The sequence below is a fragment of the Jaculus jaculus genome, chromosome 11, assembly GCF_020740685.1.
Source record: "Jaculus jaculus isolate mJacJac1 chromosome 11, mJacJac1.mat.Y.cur, whole genome shotgun sequence".
In the NCBI taxonomy this organism is placed as follows: Eukaryota; Metazoa; Chordata; class Mammalia; order Rodentia; family Dipodidae; genus Jaculus; species Jaculus jaculus.
The window spans coordinates 112,535,757-112,551,465 of NC_059112.1; the positions used below are offsets into that span (position 1 = coordinate 112,535,757).

Here is a 15,709-nt window from a genome sequence, read left to right on the forward strand (position 1 = left end):
TTGATTCCCTAGTACCCATATAAAGTCAGGTGCATGTGTCTGGACTTCATTTGCAGTGGCTAGAGGCCTTGGCACATCCATTCTCTCTCTTTCCCTCTTTCTCTCTGGGTTTGCAAATAAATGAAAACAAAACAAAACAAAAAAACACCTTTGGACTAAGGCTAGAGAGATGGCTCAGCAGTTAAGGTACTTATCAGCAAAGCCTAACAACCTGAGTTTGATTCCCCAGTATCCACAAAAAGCCAGATGCACAGAGTGGCACATGTGTCTAGAGTTTGTTTGCTGTGGCTAGAGGCCCTAGCGTGCCCATTCTCTCTCTTGCTCTGCTGGGCATAATGGCCCATGTCTTTAATCCCAAGCAAGAGGTAGGAGGTAAACCGGGTGTGGTGGTGCACGCCTTTAATCCTAGCACTTGGGAGGCACAGGTAGGAGGATCGCCATGAGTTTGAGGCCACCCTGAGACTCCATAGTGAATTCCAGGTCAGCCTGGGCTAAAGTGAGTTGGAAAAAATGAAACAAAACAAAACAAAAACCTTGGGCTTTTTGTGGAAGTGGGGAAACAGGGTGTTGAGACAAGGTCTTGCTCTGTAGCCCAACCTTGTAGGCCAGGCTGGCCTCAAACTCTTGAACAATCCTGCTTCAGCCTCCTGCCCGAGTCTGGTTTGAACTTTTGTTTGCTCACATGAGCTTAGGAAAATATAAAACTTAGCAGAGCCACCCACCCATGTGACAAGGATGTGGTGACACTCACTGCTGGGGCAGCTGCCTGATGACACAACTCTAAGAACGAAGCCAGACATACAGCTGCTGTGGCACAGAGACGCAGCCCAGGCCTGGCAATTTCTACTCCTAAGAATTTTCCTCAGCATATAAACAAAGGCATGGTGGCGCAAGCCTTTAATACCCGCACTCGGGAAGCTGAGGTAGGAGGATTGCTGTGAGTTTAAGGCCACCATGAGATTACATAGTGAATTCCAGGTCAGCCTGGGCTAGAGTGAGACCCTTCCTCAAAAGACAAAAACAAAACAACAAAAAAGTTCCTCAGCACATAAACAGACATAAAAGCTAAGATGAAAACATGAAATGTTTAACACCCTTAGCCATCAAGGAAATGAAAATCAAACCAAGTAAGGCTCACTGCATACCCTGCAGGACAGTATGAGTCAAAGACAGGCTACAGTAAGTACCATTTACAGCAGGGCACACCACAACCCTCCTGACATGGGCCATTCTCCAAATGTTACATATACTTACTGTAAACTCCCCTCTAGAGATCAACCAAGACTCTGAAAATGAACACATGAACGCGAAAAAACTTTAGTGTGACTGACTAGCATTATTCTAGAAGTTAAGCAGAAACAATTGCCAGTATCTGTAAGCAGACAAGCAAGAAATGGCCAATCGTTACAACAGGCTACTAGTTATGCATGAACAGGAAAGGGGTTCTAACACATGTTGCAATGTCAGCAAACTCTGAGCACATCATGTTGAGTAAAAGTCAGTCACACAAGCCACATGTGACTCCTCTGTATGAATTTTCTAGAAAAGACAAAACTGCAGACAGGAAATGAGTTACTGCTAGCTGGGGCCAGGGTGGGATGGGGTAACTACAAACAGGCAGGATATCTTTAGATAATGCAAAATGGCTCATAGGGATGCCCATACAAAGCTATGGACTCTTTGAAAATGACTGAATTATGTACACTTAGAACAGGTGAGGAGTTTGATGGTGTGTAGGTCACATTTTAATAAAACTGTTGAAAGGATTGTATGGGGCTGGAGAGATGGCTCAGCAGTTAAGGCACTTGCCTGCAAGACCTAACAACCTGGGTTCAATTCCCCAGGACCCATGTAAAGCCAGATGCATAAAGTGGTGCATACATCTTGAGTTCTCTGCAGTGGCTGGAGGCTCTGGTGCACCCATTCTCTCTCTCTGCTTGCAAATAAGTATTTTTTGTTAAAGGATTGCATGGAAGTATTCCTTGAAGCATCTGCAGTAAGATAAAGGGAACTGGAGACATCGTAATGTCTACCCACATGTGAAGTAGTGTGCTATCCCCACCTGTATGGGGGGAGTCCCTGACACAATATGCTTGTCCTCTCTCTGTACCTCAAGTTTCTCAATGTCTCCTATCTGATGACTCAGACAGACTCTGGACTCTCCCAGTCTCAATCATCACTTCTAGCACCCCTTTAAGCCTCTTGTCTGCCAGTTTAGAACTTATTAAAGCCACCCCAGAAGGCCTGTCCCCTGCCTGTTACCCACAGCTTCATGCCCAACTTCTTCCCATGCCCAGAAGATGGCTGAGTTATCTGTGGAAGTCAGTCATGCAATCCTCAGAAAAAAAATGCGGGTTAGAATGTTATGTGAGGACCCTGGACAGCAGAAGCTACTAGCACTGTGCAGCCCTCTCTCTATATATAACCCACTGTGCAGGTATCTGGGGGGCACCAGACACCTCCCAAAGGACTGCTAAGGCCATGCATAGATTAGAGGGGACTGGAAGGTGAAGGTTGGCCCCTCTAGTTCCCCACATCCCCTACAGCCTCATGACACCCCTGGAGGTACCCACACTGCAACAGAAACATCATAGGCAGGGAGGGTCAGCAATATCCAGCTCTGACCCCAAGGAAGCAAGCCAGCACCCTTGGCATGTGCAGCCACAAGGGCTGGAGTTAGTAGCCTCCCCATGGGTTCACATTGGCTGAGAGTGGAGGTGATACATTTTAGCTCTTTCATCTCCAGGGAGAGCAAGTTGCTAGAGATCCTTAAGAAACAGAGCCCTCAGTTCTGAGCAAGGGACACATGGAAGGCGTCTCCTGCCTGAAAGCCCTTTGGGCAACCCCTCCCCACCTTCTTACCTTCGGGCCCGGGGGCGTGGATGCTGTCTGGTGACCAGGGCACTTCCCCAGACAGTCCCCCCAGGGCCGCTCCTACACCAGCCAGCTGCTGCCGGGGCCCCTGGGTAGGGCGGACCCCCAGGGAAGCCGTGCTCTGACTCGGTCTCGGCAGCCAAGGAGGAGGCGGAGCTCCCCATGGCCCCCCTGACAGCGGCCACGTAGAGAGCCGGGCCCGGTCACCTCTGGCCGGCAGCACGCGAACGGGAGCATGGAGAGAGGAGAGTGCCCACACTGGAGAAAAGGTTGCCGGCTGGTCAGTGACACAACAAAAATAAAGAGAAAGAATAAAAAGAGATAAAAAGAGAGAAGAGTATGATTCACACAGATGAAGCCCCCCGCCCCAACACCCAGAGTTTCCCAGCATGCCAAACAGCCTGAGAAACACCTGCAGAGATCTGGGCCCAACTTCAGTGTTAGCGAGCTAGAGCACCCCCACCCATATCTAGGCTCCAAAGAAGGTAGAGGTTAGGGGCTAAAGGCCCCACAGAGATGTAGTGCCTTCCCCAAGCTTGTAGATATGGAGTCCAGGACATCACCCCACATCATCTTGAAAACCCATCAAACCCTCTATACTTGTTTCTGGTCTTCAAAGGAGTTTTATTTTTTTGTTGTTTTTTTGAGGTAAGGTCTTGCTTTTCAGCCCAGGCTGACCTGGAATTCACTATGTAGTCTCAGGATTGCCTCGAACTCACAGAGATCCTCCTACCTCTGTTTTATTCTTCAATTGGAAGAGAGATTAGTTTTGCCTTATTACAGTAAGACCAATGAGACATTTAGTCCACAAGGAAGGAAAAATGAGGGAGTTAAGGGCTCAGTAGGACTGGTCTAGGACTCAGAGAAGGGTTCTTAAAGACCTAGGGGCAGGAGTTGTGACTTCAAAATGACAGCAGATGACTGTAAACCCATACTCTCTGGGCAGGCTATAGATCCAGGAAACCTTGGGGACTGTCCATGGCTGAAGGGACTTCCCTCCAGAGACCCTAGTAGGGATTACTAGGAGGAAGCAGGTAGACTCTCTGTGCTGCAGGAGAGCCATCTTACATCTGCTGGCTAAGGGGGTTGAAATTAAACATGGTCTGAGGGTGTGATCCATGGGAGGCAGAGAACCTAGCAGTGTGGGAGGCCAATATACATGGGACACCTCAGTCAGTACAAGTCCCCTCTCCAGGGCTTTAGGGTAATGTGGGTATCCAGGCTGCCCTCTGTTGGTGGACAGGTTATCCTGGTTTTGGTGGTCCCCACCCCTGGATCTCCTGTCACCCACTGAAAACTCTTCCTCTGGCTTCTGAATGAGTATCCACAACACTGAAGGTGATGTTGGGGTGGAGGAAGGGGAGTCGAAATAAGGAGCTAAGAGACATGCATGGAGTGCGGGGAGGCCTGGGAGACAGCCACACATGACAGGCAACAGGACTGCGTGTGCCTTTGCCTTGACAGTCAGCACCTGGCACCTCAGAGGGCCAGCGCCCCCAGGCTGTGGGGCCCAGGAAGTTTTACATTCTTACTACTGGATTCAATCAGAACCAGGTGGGTTCTCCATGCAACAACTGTTTTCACAGTTGGAGTGTGAAGTGCTGCTTTTTTCTCAGGGGTCGGTTCCATTGATCTGTGAGACCCGTGGCTGCTCAGGCCTCCCCCATAGACAGAGCTGTCACTGAACGTACAGTGGTTCAGAGCATGGTCATGGCTCAAGGGACAAGTCTAGCCAGGAAGCCAGACAATTTTTGTTTTTGTTTTGCAAGGTAGTGTATAAGGGTGGACTCAAACTCGTGGCAATCCCCTTACCTATCCCTCCTGACTGCTGGGATTAAAAGCATGCACAAATGTTTTTACTTATTTGCAAGGAGAGGGGGAGAGGAAATGGACACACCAGAGCTTGTAGGCACTGCAAACAAACACCAGATGCATATACCACTTTGTATATCTGCCCTTATTGGGTACTGGGGAACTGAACCCAGGTTGTTAGGCTTTGCAGGCAAGCACCTCTCTTATGTCCTTTTGTTGTTGTTTTGAGGTAGGGTCTCACTCCAGCCCAGGCTGACCTGGGATTCACTATGTAGTCTCAGCGTGGCCTTGAATCCACGGGGATCCTCCTATCTCTGCCTCCCAAGTGCTGGGATTAAAGATGTGTGCCACCATGCCTGGCTTGCTTCTTTTATTTAAAAAACATATATTTTAGGGCTGGAGAGATGGCTTAGAGAATGAGCACTTGCCTGTGAAGCCTAAGGACCCTGGTTCGAGGCTCAATTCCCTAGGACCCATGTCAGCCAGATGCATGAGGGGGGACGCACGAGTCTGGAGTTCATTTGCAGTGGCTGGAGGCCCTGGCATGCCCATCCTCTCTCTCTCTCTCTGCCTGTCACTCTCAAATAAATAAATAAAAATGAACAAAAAATTTTATATATATATATTTTAAATTTTCTTATTTATGAGAGAAATAGGGAGGGAGAGACAATGCATGCCAGGGTCTCCAGTTGCTGTAAATGAACTCCAGGCACATGCACCCCCTTGTGCATCTGGCTTTCATGAGTCCTGGGGAATCGAACCTGAGTCCTTTGGCATTGTAGGTAAGCACCTTAACCGCTAAGCCATCTCTCCAGCCCCCTTCTGCTTCTTGTATAGAATGAGAAGAACTGGACAAGAAAGAGCAATGCTCTCAGAGGCTCTCCACAGTGACGATGACTCACCAACCAACATCTCTTCTGCCAGAGAAGAAAGAACTCCATGAGGGGTGGGAGCCTTTGCCTGGCAGTGAGGCCTATCTGCAGTGTGAAAAGTGCTGCCAGCCTCAGTCTCAGGGAGTGACTGGCTCCTCTTTGACCAGCTCCTCACTGGCCCAAGGGCCTAACTCCTTGTGAAGGTGGCATGAATGTAATTGTTTTTCTTTGGATGTGTGTAGAGTGGCGGGGTGTATATGTGATGTATGCACAGACATGTGCATGCAATACAGAGGTCAGAGGAGAATATCCTATGTTCTTTTACAACTCTTTGGTATAGTTACTCAAGACAGGGTCTTCCACAACCCAGTCAGCAAGCCCCAGTGATTCTCTGGTTCCCCCATTCAATGGTTGCAGTGGTCATGTCCAGCAGTCTCCTGCCTGAGAGCCCCCCCCCATGATTAAATTAAACCTGAACCACTGAGCCATCCTCCCAGTCACCCCTCCTTTTTCCCCCAGATAAGGTCTCACTCTATCCCAGGCTGACCGGGAACTCTGTAGTCCCAGGCTGGGCTCGAACTCACAGCAATCTTCCTACTTCTGCCTCCTGAATACTAGGATGAAAGTCATGTACCACCATACCTGGCTCCTTGTTATTTACTTATTTGAGAAAGAGGAAGATAGAGAAAGATGCAGACAGAGAGAGAATGGGTCCACCAGGGCTTCCTGCCGCTACAAATAAACTCCAAATGTATGCACCACTTTGTGCATCTGATTTTATATGGGTACTGGGGAAATCAAACTCCTATCTTTAGGCTTTGCAGGCAAACATCTTAGTCACTAAGCCTTCTCTCCAGCCCTCCTTTATTTTATTTTAATATTTTTTGAAACAGGGTGTTATGTAACTCAGACTGACTTCAAACTCACCATTTAACTAAAGGTAATCATTTTTAAATATTTTTAAAATTTTTTTATTTTATTTGAGGGGGGGGGAGAATGGGTGTGCCAAGGACTTCAACCGCTGTAAACAAACTCCAGATGCATGTCCCACCTTCTGTATTTGGCTTACACGGGTCTTGGGGAATTGAACCTGGGTCCTTTGGCTTTGTAGGTGAATGCCTTAACCGCTAAGCCATCTCTCCAGCCTTTTTAATTTTTTTGAGACAGGGACTCACTCTAGCTCAGGCCTTTTAATAGTTTTAAAAAATATTTATTTGTTTGTTTTTCAAGGTAGGGTCTTGCTCTAGCCCAAGTTAGTCTGGAATTCACTATGTAGTTTCAGGCTGGACTCAAACTCATGGCAATCCTACCTCTGCCTCCTGAGTGCTAGGATTAAAGGCTTGTGCCACCATGCCTGGCTAGATTTTATTTATTTATGAGAGAGAAAGAGAGAATGAGAATGGGCATGCCAGAGCCTCTAGCCACTACAAACAAACTCCAAACACCTGTGCCACCTTCATCTGGCTTACATGGGTTCTGGGGAGTAGAACCTGGGTCCTTGGGCTTCACAGGCAAGCACCTTAACTGCTAAGTCATCTCTCCAGTCCAAGGTTGGATATATCTATATCTATGTCTATGTATGTATTTTTTTATTTGTTTTGTTTTTCGACGTAGGGTTTCATTCTAGCCCAGGCTGAACTGACATTCACTATGTTGTCTCAGAGTGGCATTGAAGGCAAGGTGATCTTCCACCTCTGCCTCCCGAGTGCTGGGACCAAAGATGTGCATCACCACGCCCAGCTAAGGTAATAATTTTTAAAAAAATATTTTATTAGTTGGGTGTAGTGGTGCATGCCTTTAATCACAACACTCAGTAGGCAGAGGTATTAGGATCACTGTGAGTTCAAGGCTACCCTGAAACTACAGAGTGAAATATATATATATTTGTTTTTGTTTTTTCAAGGTAGGTTCTCATTCTAGCTCAGGCTGACTTAGAATTCACTCCATAGTCTCAGGGAGGCCTTGAACTCACAGTGATCCTCCTACCTCAGCCTCTTGAATGCTGGGATTAAAGGTGTGTGCAACCACACCCAGCTGTTTTTATTTGAGAGTGAGAGGCAGAGAGAGAGAATGGATGGCTTCCAGCCACTGCAAGCAAACTCCAGGCACCTGTGCCAACTTGTTCATCTGGCTTTATGTGGCTACTGGGGAATTGAACCTGGGTCCTTAGGCTTTGCAGGCAAGCACCTTAACTGTTGAGCCATCTCTCCAGTTCAAGATAACTCTTTTAACTCCTGATCCTCCTGCCTATATCTGTCAAGTGCTAGGACTCGAGACGTATACCAGCATGCCCCACTCTACACGTGTCTCTTAAACCCCACTTTCCTTCTGCTGACTTTCTAGGCACAGCTGTAGCCTCTGTGGTTGGCAACCCCACATGTATGGGAGGCAGCTGTACAAAGATGCCACACACCTTTCTTCTAGGGAGAACTGTACTCTGGGGCCTCTAAAAAGGTAGGGGCAGGAACTGATGTAGCAGCAGCCTTGGAGAGAGTTGAGGGCTCCTCTGAAGATGGGATCAGCACACCTAAGCTGGGGGCTGGACAAAGGAAGCTTACCTTGGCCCAGGTCCACCATGTGGTGCCGAACAGAGTCCCGACACTGGTGGGTCAGTCTATGTTCCCATTCTGACTCTACGGCTTTCAGGCTCTCTCCACAGATCAGGATGGCTTCATGAGAGTACAATAGGATCCCCACTCTGAATGACAGACTCAAGCCACCGAAGGCTACTGTTCCCCACAATGCCTGCTGGTAGCCCCACACTCTGACACATACTCCACCTGCTCATTACTTTACCTCAGGCTATGGGCTCAGCAAATATATTTTGGTCTTTGTTGCATGGGAAGTTGTACTAGGCAGTTGGACATGGTAACCATGATGCCCAGAGGCCCCTGGAGCAGGCATTACCTCACTGCTTTTGGCTTGATTCCTTGTAAAACCAAAGAACACTGTAACCACATAGGCAGGAAGAAGAAGGATGGACTAAGGACTATGAGACACATGCTTCCTGGGCCAGATGGGTCCTTCCATCCTCTCAAACCCTGGAGCCCATAGTTGTCCCACCCCAAGACCAACCAGACAGCTCCTCTGTTTCCACTTGTGAACTACTGTCCTGCCTTTTGGCAAACTGTTTTATTTTTTATTTTTTGTTTCAGAGAGAGAAAGAGGTGGGGGAGGAGGGAGCATGTGTCATCTTGTGCACCTGGCTTACATAGGTCCTGGGGAACCAAACCTGGGTCTTTTGGTTTTGCAGGCAAGCACCTTTAACTGCTAAGTCATCTATCCAGATCCTGCCCTACTTTTAAATGGGGCAGCGGCATAGGCTCGAGGGAAGCAAGGAAGTGGGACTGCCCTGAAAGACAGGTGTTAATTACCAGGACCATTAACAATCCCCTAGCTCAGCAGTTAAACGTGTTCACTTGTAAAGCCAGTTAGTCCCGATTTGGTTCCCTGGTATACATGTAAAAGCTAGATGCACAACGTGAATCAGAGATTCTCTATAAACACATGTGTTTTAAATGCTTTGTCCCCATCCGGTGGCAACTTGGGTGGTGACACTATGCTGGAGGAGGCCTGTTGCTAGGGGTGTGCTTTGAGGTGTTATTTTGCTTCTCCCTTACCAGAGCTCAGCTCACACTCTTGTTGCTTTCTGTCAGTTGCTGTGGCAAGACATGATGCCAGCCTCTGCTCTACCATCCTTTCCCTGCCATCATGAACAGTCTACTCAAGACTGTAAACTAGGATGTGGTGGTGCACGCCTTTAATCCCAGCACTCAAGAGGCAGAGGTAGGAGGATCACTGTGAGTTCGAGGCCACCCTGAGACTACATAGTGAATTCCAGGTCAGCCTGGGCTACAGCAAGATCCTACCTTAAAAAAAAAGAAAAAGAAAAAAAAAAAAAAAGACAATAGGCCAAAAAAACCTTTTTCCTCTCATCATTTGCTTTTGGTTGGGTGTTTTGTTCCAGCTATATGAAGGTAAGTAGAATATCCCATCACTTTCATAACTATAGTAGGCTCAAAATTACCCTCACTCGGGCTGGAGAGATAGCTTAGCAGTTAAGATGCTTACTGCAAAGCAAAAGGACCCAGGTTTGATTTTTTCAGGTCCCCCATAAGCCAGCTGCACATGGTGGCACATGTGTCTGGAGTTTGTGGTGGCTAGAGACCCTGGTATGCACATTCTCTGTCTGTAATAAATAAATAAAATAAAATTTTAAAGAAGTTACCCTCACTCAACGCAGTCCAGCCTGGCACTCACAACATCTAAGAATTACACCCACCAGGCCAGGTGTAATGGTGCACACCTTTAATCCCAGCACTCAGGAGACTGAGGTAGGAGAATAGCAGCTATGAATAGCCAGCCTAGGACTACTGAGTTCCGGATCAGCCTAGGCTAGAGTGAGACCTTACCTCAAAAAAAAAAAAAAAAAAAAAAGGAATTACACCCACCAGAGCAAGAGGAAACCAGTCCAAATGTGCAGCCAAGAGCAAGCCACCACTGCAATGCAGTTCTGTCTGTGCATTTGTCCCCATAGGACCAACTGACATCAAGGCTATCTCCAAAGCAAACAGCATGAGGACAGGCAGTGAACACTCCCTATAAGAAACCAGGCCAGAAGCTACCCTAGAGGAGGACTCAAACCCATCAGAACTGGCTGAGCAACATTTCCTGAAGACAGGTGGAGTTCCTGTCAAAGGAATGGAGCACCCTCAGATCCCACGCGTACATCTTTCTGGCCAAGACACCCCATGGCTTGAATCAGGTATCCCCCATAAACTGGTGTTTTGAATGCTTGATCCCTAGCTGATGGCAATTTGGGGGGTGCAGCCTTGGTGAAGGAGGTGTGTTGCTGGGGGTGGGCTTCGGGGAGTTACAGCAAAAGCCGGCTTCCCCTTGCTAGAGTTTGTCTGGCTCACTTTCTTGCTGCTGTTTCACACCTGCTATGGCAAGGAAGTGATGTCCACTCTTTGCTGTACCACACTTTCCCTGCCATCATGAAGCTTATAAAGCCCTGCCTCCCACCAGCTGCTTTCCATTGGATGTTCTACTCCAGCATCGGGAAGGTACCAACTAGGGCCACAAGGCCTAGGGGTCACAGGTCGGATACACTCCCTACCAGCCCTTCTCTGGCATCAACACGGGACATGGAGGGACTTCCATGTTGGGGCTACTAGTAGGGCACAGGACAGAAACTTAGGTGGCATACCCAAAAGGGCACATTCCCACTAGAACTGCTCTCACAATGCATCCCAAATAACAGGGCCACAGTCCCAAATCCCAGCAGCACAGAGGGCTATGAACTAGGTCTACAGGGATTCCTGGGAACCAGCCCAGAAAGACAGTTCCTCTTTCCCACTGCAGCACTCCCACCCCACCACTTCAGCAGCACTTCCACTCCTACAGCCAAAAATGCACCACCACATCTGGGAACTGGCTCACCTGAGGCTACAGGAATGACGAGCTGCTGTGTGCCCACACCTGGGGTGCTGCCTTAGGAAGGGGTCTCCAAGCAGGCTGTCTACTGCAGCACACACCAAGATAACAGGCTCTTCCTGCCAGGGTTTGGGCTCTGGCCCAGGAATGGCATATACAGCCTCTGGGCTTATCTGCACAGGTCAGAGACCTGCAAACCAGTTCTGGCTGGTCATGTGACCCAGGTCCTGCCCACTTCCACAGGGCTACAGCCAGAACTTAGGGAGGCTTCACTGGCCCACCTGAGCACATGCTGTCCCGGGAGCCTTCTTTAAAAGTTGCACTGAACACGCAGAGGTCAGTATGGGCTTAGCTGGCTTCTCACTGCCCTTGTCTCAGGTCCCAACCTGTCCCATAGTCCTGGTTAATTCTGGGCTGGCAAGGCCAGTAGAGGGGGCTGTTCAAGATCCTGCCTTGCCGGGTGTGGTGGCACACACCTTTAGTCCTATCACTTGGTAGGCTGAGGTAGGAGGATCATGGTGAGTTGGAGGCCAGCTTGGGATTTACAAAGTGAGGTCAGCCTGGGCTAGAGTGAGACCCTACCTCAAAAAACAAAAAAAGGGATCCTGTCTTGACATCCCTCTGCTACAAGTAACAGACCCTCAGGCAAGAATCCATGGACAGGGCCAGACCAGTAGCAGCTGGCATGGAAACCTGGGCTTCCTGGTGCTGCTAGGGAACAGTGCCCATGTAGGAGCAGGTCTCAGGGAAAATAGTCAGGGGGCTACCAAGATCCCCTGGACACTGGTCCTGGCACCATCTGGCCACTTCAACTACACACAAGCATCCAAGTGCAAGACTCTGCTCTGCTCAGCATCTGCTTACCATGGCAGAAGCTGCCAGAGCAGGGAAGACATGTATGTGTCCTCATCCTGTTCTTTCTGGGCCACACTAAGGCCAGCACCCTGCTACATGAGAGATGATGGACAGTGGCCCCTCACCTCCACACATGCATGCAAAAGCTAGGGTACAGCATGGCATTACGATGGCTCAGTGGTTAAGACATTTGCCTACAAAGCTAAAGGACTCAGGTTTGATTCTGCAGGACCCATGTAAGCCAGATGCACAAGGTGGCACATGCATCTGAAGTTTGTTTGCAGTGGCTGGATGCCCTGGTACATCCATTTTCTTTCTCTCTCTCAGCCTCCCTCACCTTCTCTCTGCCTCCTTTTTTTCTCAAATAAATAAAAGTTAAAAAAAAAAAAAAAAAAAAAAAAAAACCTTGCCTGCAAACCCTAAGGGTCAAGTTCAATTCTCCAAGACTCACATAAGCCAGACGCTTAAGAAGGCACCTGCATCTGGAGCTTATCTGCAGTGGCTAGAGGACATGGCATGCCCATATTCTTTCTTTCTCTCAAATAAATAAAAATATAAAATATAAACAAAATTAATTTAAAAATGGAAATAAAATTTAAAAAAATGTTGACAGTGGAGAAAGATGGCTCAGCAGTTAAAGGCACTTGCTTGCAAAGACTGATGGCCTGGGTTCTATTTGCCAGTACCCACATTAAGCCAGATGCACAAAGTAGCACATACGTATGAAGTTTGTTTGAGGTGGCAGGAAGCCCTGGTGCGCCCATTCTCATTCTCTCTCTCTCTCTCTGTGTATCTTTTTCTCAAATAAATAATGTATAAAATAATGAAAACAGAGGCTGGGCATGGTGGCACATGCCTTTAATCCCAGCACTTGGGAGACAGAGGCAGGAGGATCACCATGAGTTTGAGGGTACCCTGAGATTACATAGTGAATTCCAGGTCAGCCTGAACTACAGTGAGACCCACCTAGGAAAACAAAACAACAAAAAAAGAAAATGGGCCAAGTATGGTGGTCAACACACTTTTAATTCCAGCACCTGGGAGGCAGAGTTAGGATAATTATTGCAAGTTCCAGGTCAGCCTGAGCTACAATGAGACCCTACCTTGAAAAAACCAGAAAGAAAATATCCATCTATGAGTCAAGTACAGGATAAAAGCCTTATAAAGATGAGGGTCCCGGACTGGAGAGATGTCTCAGTGGTTAAGGTGTTTGTCTGCAATGCCTAACAACCCTGGTTCAATTCTGGGTACCCATGTAAAGCCAGACCTATAGAATGGCGCATGCATTTAGAGTTTGTATGCAGCAGCTGGAGGCCCTGGCATGCTCTCTCTGCTTGCAAAAAAATAAATAAAAATATTTAAAATTAAAAAAAAAAATGAAAGGGCTGGAGATGTCTTAGCAGTTAAGGCGTTTGCCTGCAAAGCCAAAGGATCCCAGTTCAACTCTCCAGGACCCATGTAAGCCAGATGCACTACGGGCACATGCATATGGAGTTTGTTTGCAGTGGCTGGAGGACCTGGTGCACCTACTCTCTCCCTGCCCCTCTCTCTCTGCCTCTTTCTCTCTCTCAAATAAATAAAATATATCACCTTTAAAAAAAATATTTTTTTATTTGAGAGAGAGAGGCAGAGGGAGAATGGGCATGCCAGGGCCTCCAGCCACTGCAAATGAACTCCAGACACGTGCATCTGGCTTATATGGGTCCTGGAGTTGAGCCAGGATCCTTTGGCTTTGCAGGCAAACACCTTAGCCACTATGCCATCTCTACAGCCCATAAAATATATCTTTAAAAAATGAGAACTTTGGGCTGGAGGGATGGCTTAGAGGTTAAGGCACTTGCCTACAAAGCCAAAAGATCCCGGTTTGATTCTCCAGGACCCACATAAGCCAGATGCACAAGGGGGCACATGCATCTGGAGTTTATTTGCAGTGGCTAGAGGCCCTGGTGTACCACTCTCTATCTTCCTCTCTCTCAAATAAATAAAAAAAAAAAATTAAAAAAAATGAGAACTTCAGGGCTGGAGAGATGGCTCAAAGGTTAAAGGCACTTGCTTGCAAAACCTGATGACCTGGGTTCGATTTCCCAGCACCCACATGAAGCTAGATGCACAAAATAGTGCATGTGTCTGCAGTTCATCTGAGGTGGCAAGAGGCCCTGGCATGTCCATTCTCATTCTCTCTCTCCCTCTTTCTCTCTGTATCTCTCTCTTAAATAAATAAATAAATATTTTAAAAAGTATTCATCTATGAGCCAAATACAGGATAAAAGCCTTAGAAAAAAAAGAGAGCTCTGGGCTGGAGAGATGGCTCAGCAGTTAAGACAGGCACTTTCCAGAAAGATGAGGGTACTCCTTGAACTTTCTTGTTCTTCTAAGTGTATGATGATGCTAGAACATTCTGTGAGGCAATTCTCACCCTCAAGTTCCTGATTTTTCCTTTTTTTTTTTTTTTTTTTTTAAGATATGGTCTCACTCTAGCCCAGGCTGACCTGGAATTCACTCTGTAGTGTCAAGGTGGCCTTGAATTCATGGCAATCCTCCTACCTCTGCCTCCCGAGTGCTGGGATTAAAGGTGTGCGCCACCACACCCAGCTTGATTTTTCCATTTTTTAAATTTGTGAAACAGAGTGTGAGAGAGGGGAGCAGGAAGTGGGAGAGAACTGGTGCACCAGGGCCTCTAGATGCTGCAAACAAACTCCAGACATGTATTTCCTGGCCCCAAGTTTCCAGATACCAGCTCAGGGTGCAAGCCAGAATCAAAGCTGGGCCTCAGAACACCAGTGGAAACTGAAGCTACATTGGCTTGTTGGGAACAACTGAGGTTCACAAACATACTCTGCAGCCTTTCAAGCAGGAACTCAGTACCTGGCTTCTGAAGCTGGAGACAGGTGTCCCGATGGGCTCAGGAAAGGACAGTCTGAAGGGACATTCACATTCCAGTCCTGCTGCTGCCTAAGTAGGGAAAGTGGGGTCACAACATAACCTTTTGTGTCTTTGGAGTTCTATCCCACCTTACTTATGCATCATGAGAAACTGTTTTCAAAAATGGTATTGCTAGGAAAATAGGAACATAGGATTTCAGTTTTTAGTTCATAAATTCAATGCTGTTTAATGTGGTATACCAGGTATACTATCTTTGTCTTCTTTCTTCCCTCACTTTTTCTCTCCCTCTTTAGTTTTTGTTTTTTTCGAAGTAGGGTCTCTCTCTAGCCCAGACTGACATAGAGCTAACTGTAGTGCAGGCTGGGCTTGAACTCACAGGGATCCTCTTGAATGCTAAAACTAAAGGCATGTGCCACCACTCCCGGCTGGAATACTATTTTTACAAATTTTATTTCCATATGTATATACTATTTTCGGGGGCGGGGTTGAGGTGCTGCTTTTAAACAAAAGAGGAAGTGGTTTCCATGGGTAACCTCTCCTCAGTTTGGGGTCTCCAGCTGTGGCCCTGTCACCCTACCCACCTACTGGTTATCTATCCACGAAGGCAGCCCCTGCCAGTGGCTCCCATTAAGTACTGCTCCTCTGGGGTTTAACAGGACCATGCTCAGTGGCTGGTTGGCCCTTTCCAGGTGTAGGCAGACTGTTGATTGCCGATCAATCTTGATCCACTGTGCTGGGATGAAGGAAGGCACAGAGCTACCCTGAATCTTGGGTGATAAAGAAGACAGCCAGGTGTCCCCTCAGTGACACAGGCCATTTTATACAGGGCTGACACCCAGGTGTCAACACTACCTTTCAAGTCTTTTGAATCAATCCAAATCTTAGCCACAAAGGTCCTCATTGGCTTGTTACCCTCTTTATGATGTCAGATGTGCCTGTCACACTTGCTCACCCTTACCTCATTGAAGAATTCTCCC

The 15,709-nt window shown here is 47.6% G+C and overlaps 1 protein-coding gene across 8 annotated transcripts in view; it reads right to left on the reverse strand.

Moving 5' to 3' along the window:
• Capn15 (calpain 15) overlaps window positions 1–15,709 on the reverse strand; it is a 35,901-nt gene that overhangs the window by 15,087 nt on the left and 5,105 nt on the right. For 4 of the 8 annotated variants that reach the window (XM_045161520.1, XM_004652119.2, XM_045161516.1 and 1 more), the window contains exons 2-3: window positions 14,715–14,801; window positions 2,863–3,151 (exon numbers count right to left, since the gene is read on the reverse strand). The exons of 1 other annotated variant lie outside the window; for it this stretch is intronic. In XM_045161520.1, coding sequence (XP_045017455.1) covers window positions 2,863–3,038 — 176 coding nt within the window. In that variant the 5' untranslated portion in view covers window positions 3,039–3,151; window positions 14,715–14,801. The remainder of the gene's footprint in view (window positions 1–2,862; window positions 3,152–14,714; window positions 14,802–15,709) is intronic. 3 more of the 8 variants (XM_045161517.1, XM_045161518.1, XM_045161523.1) reach the window with 2 other exon arrangements.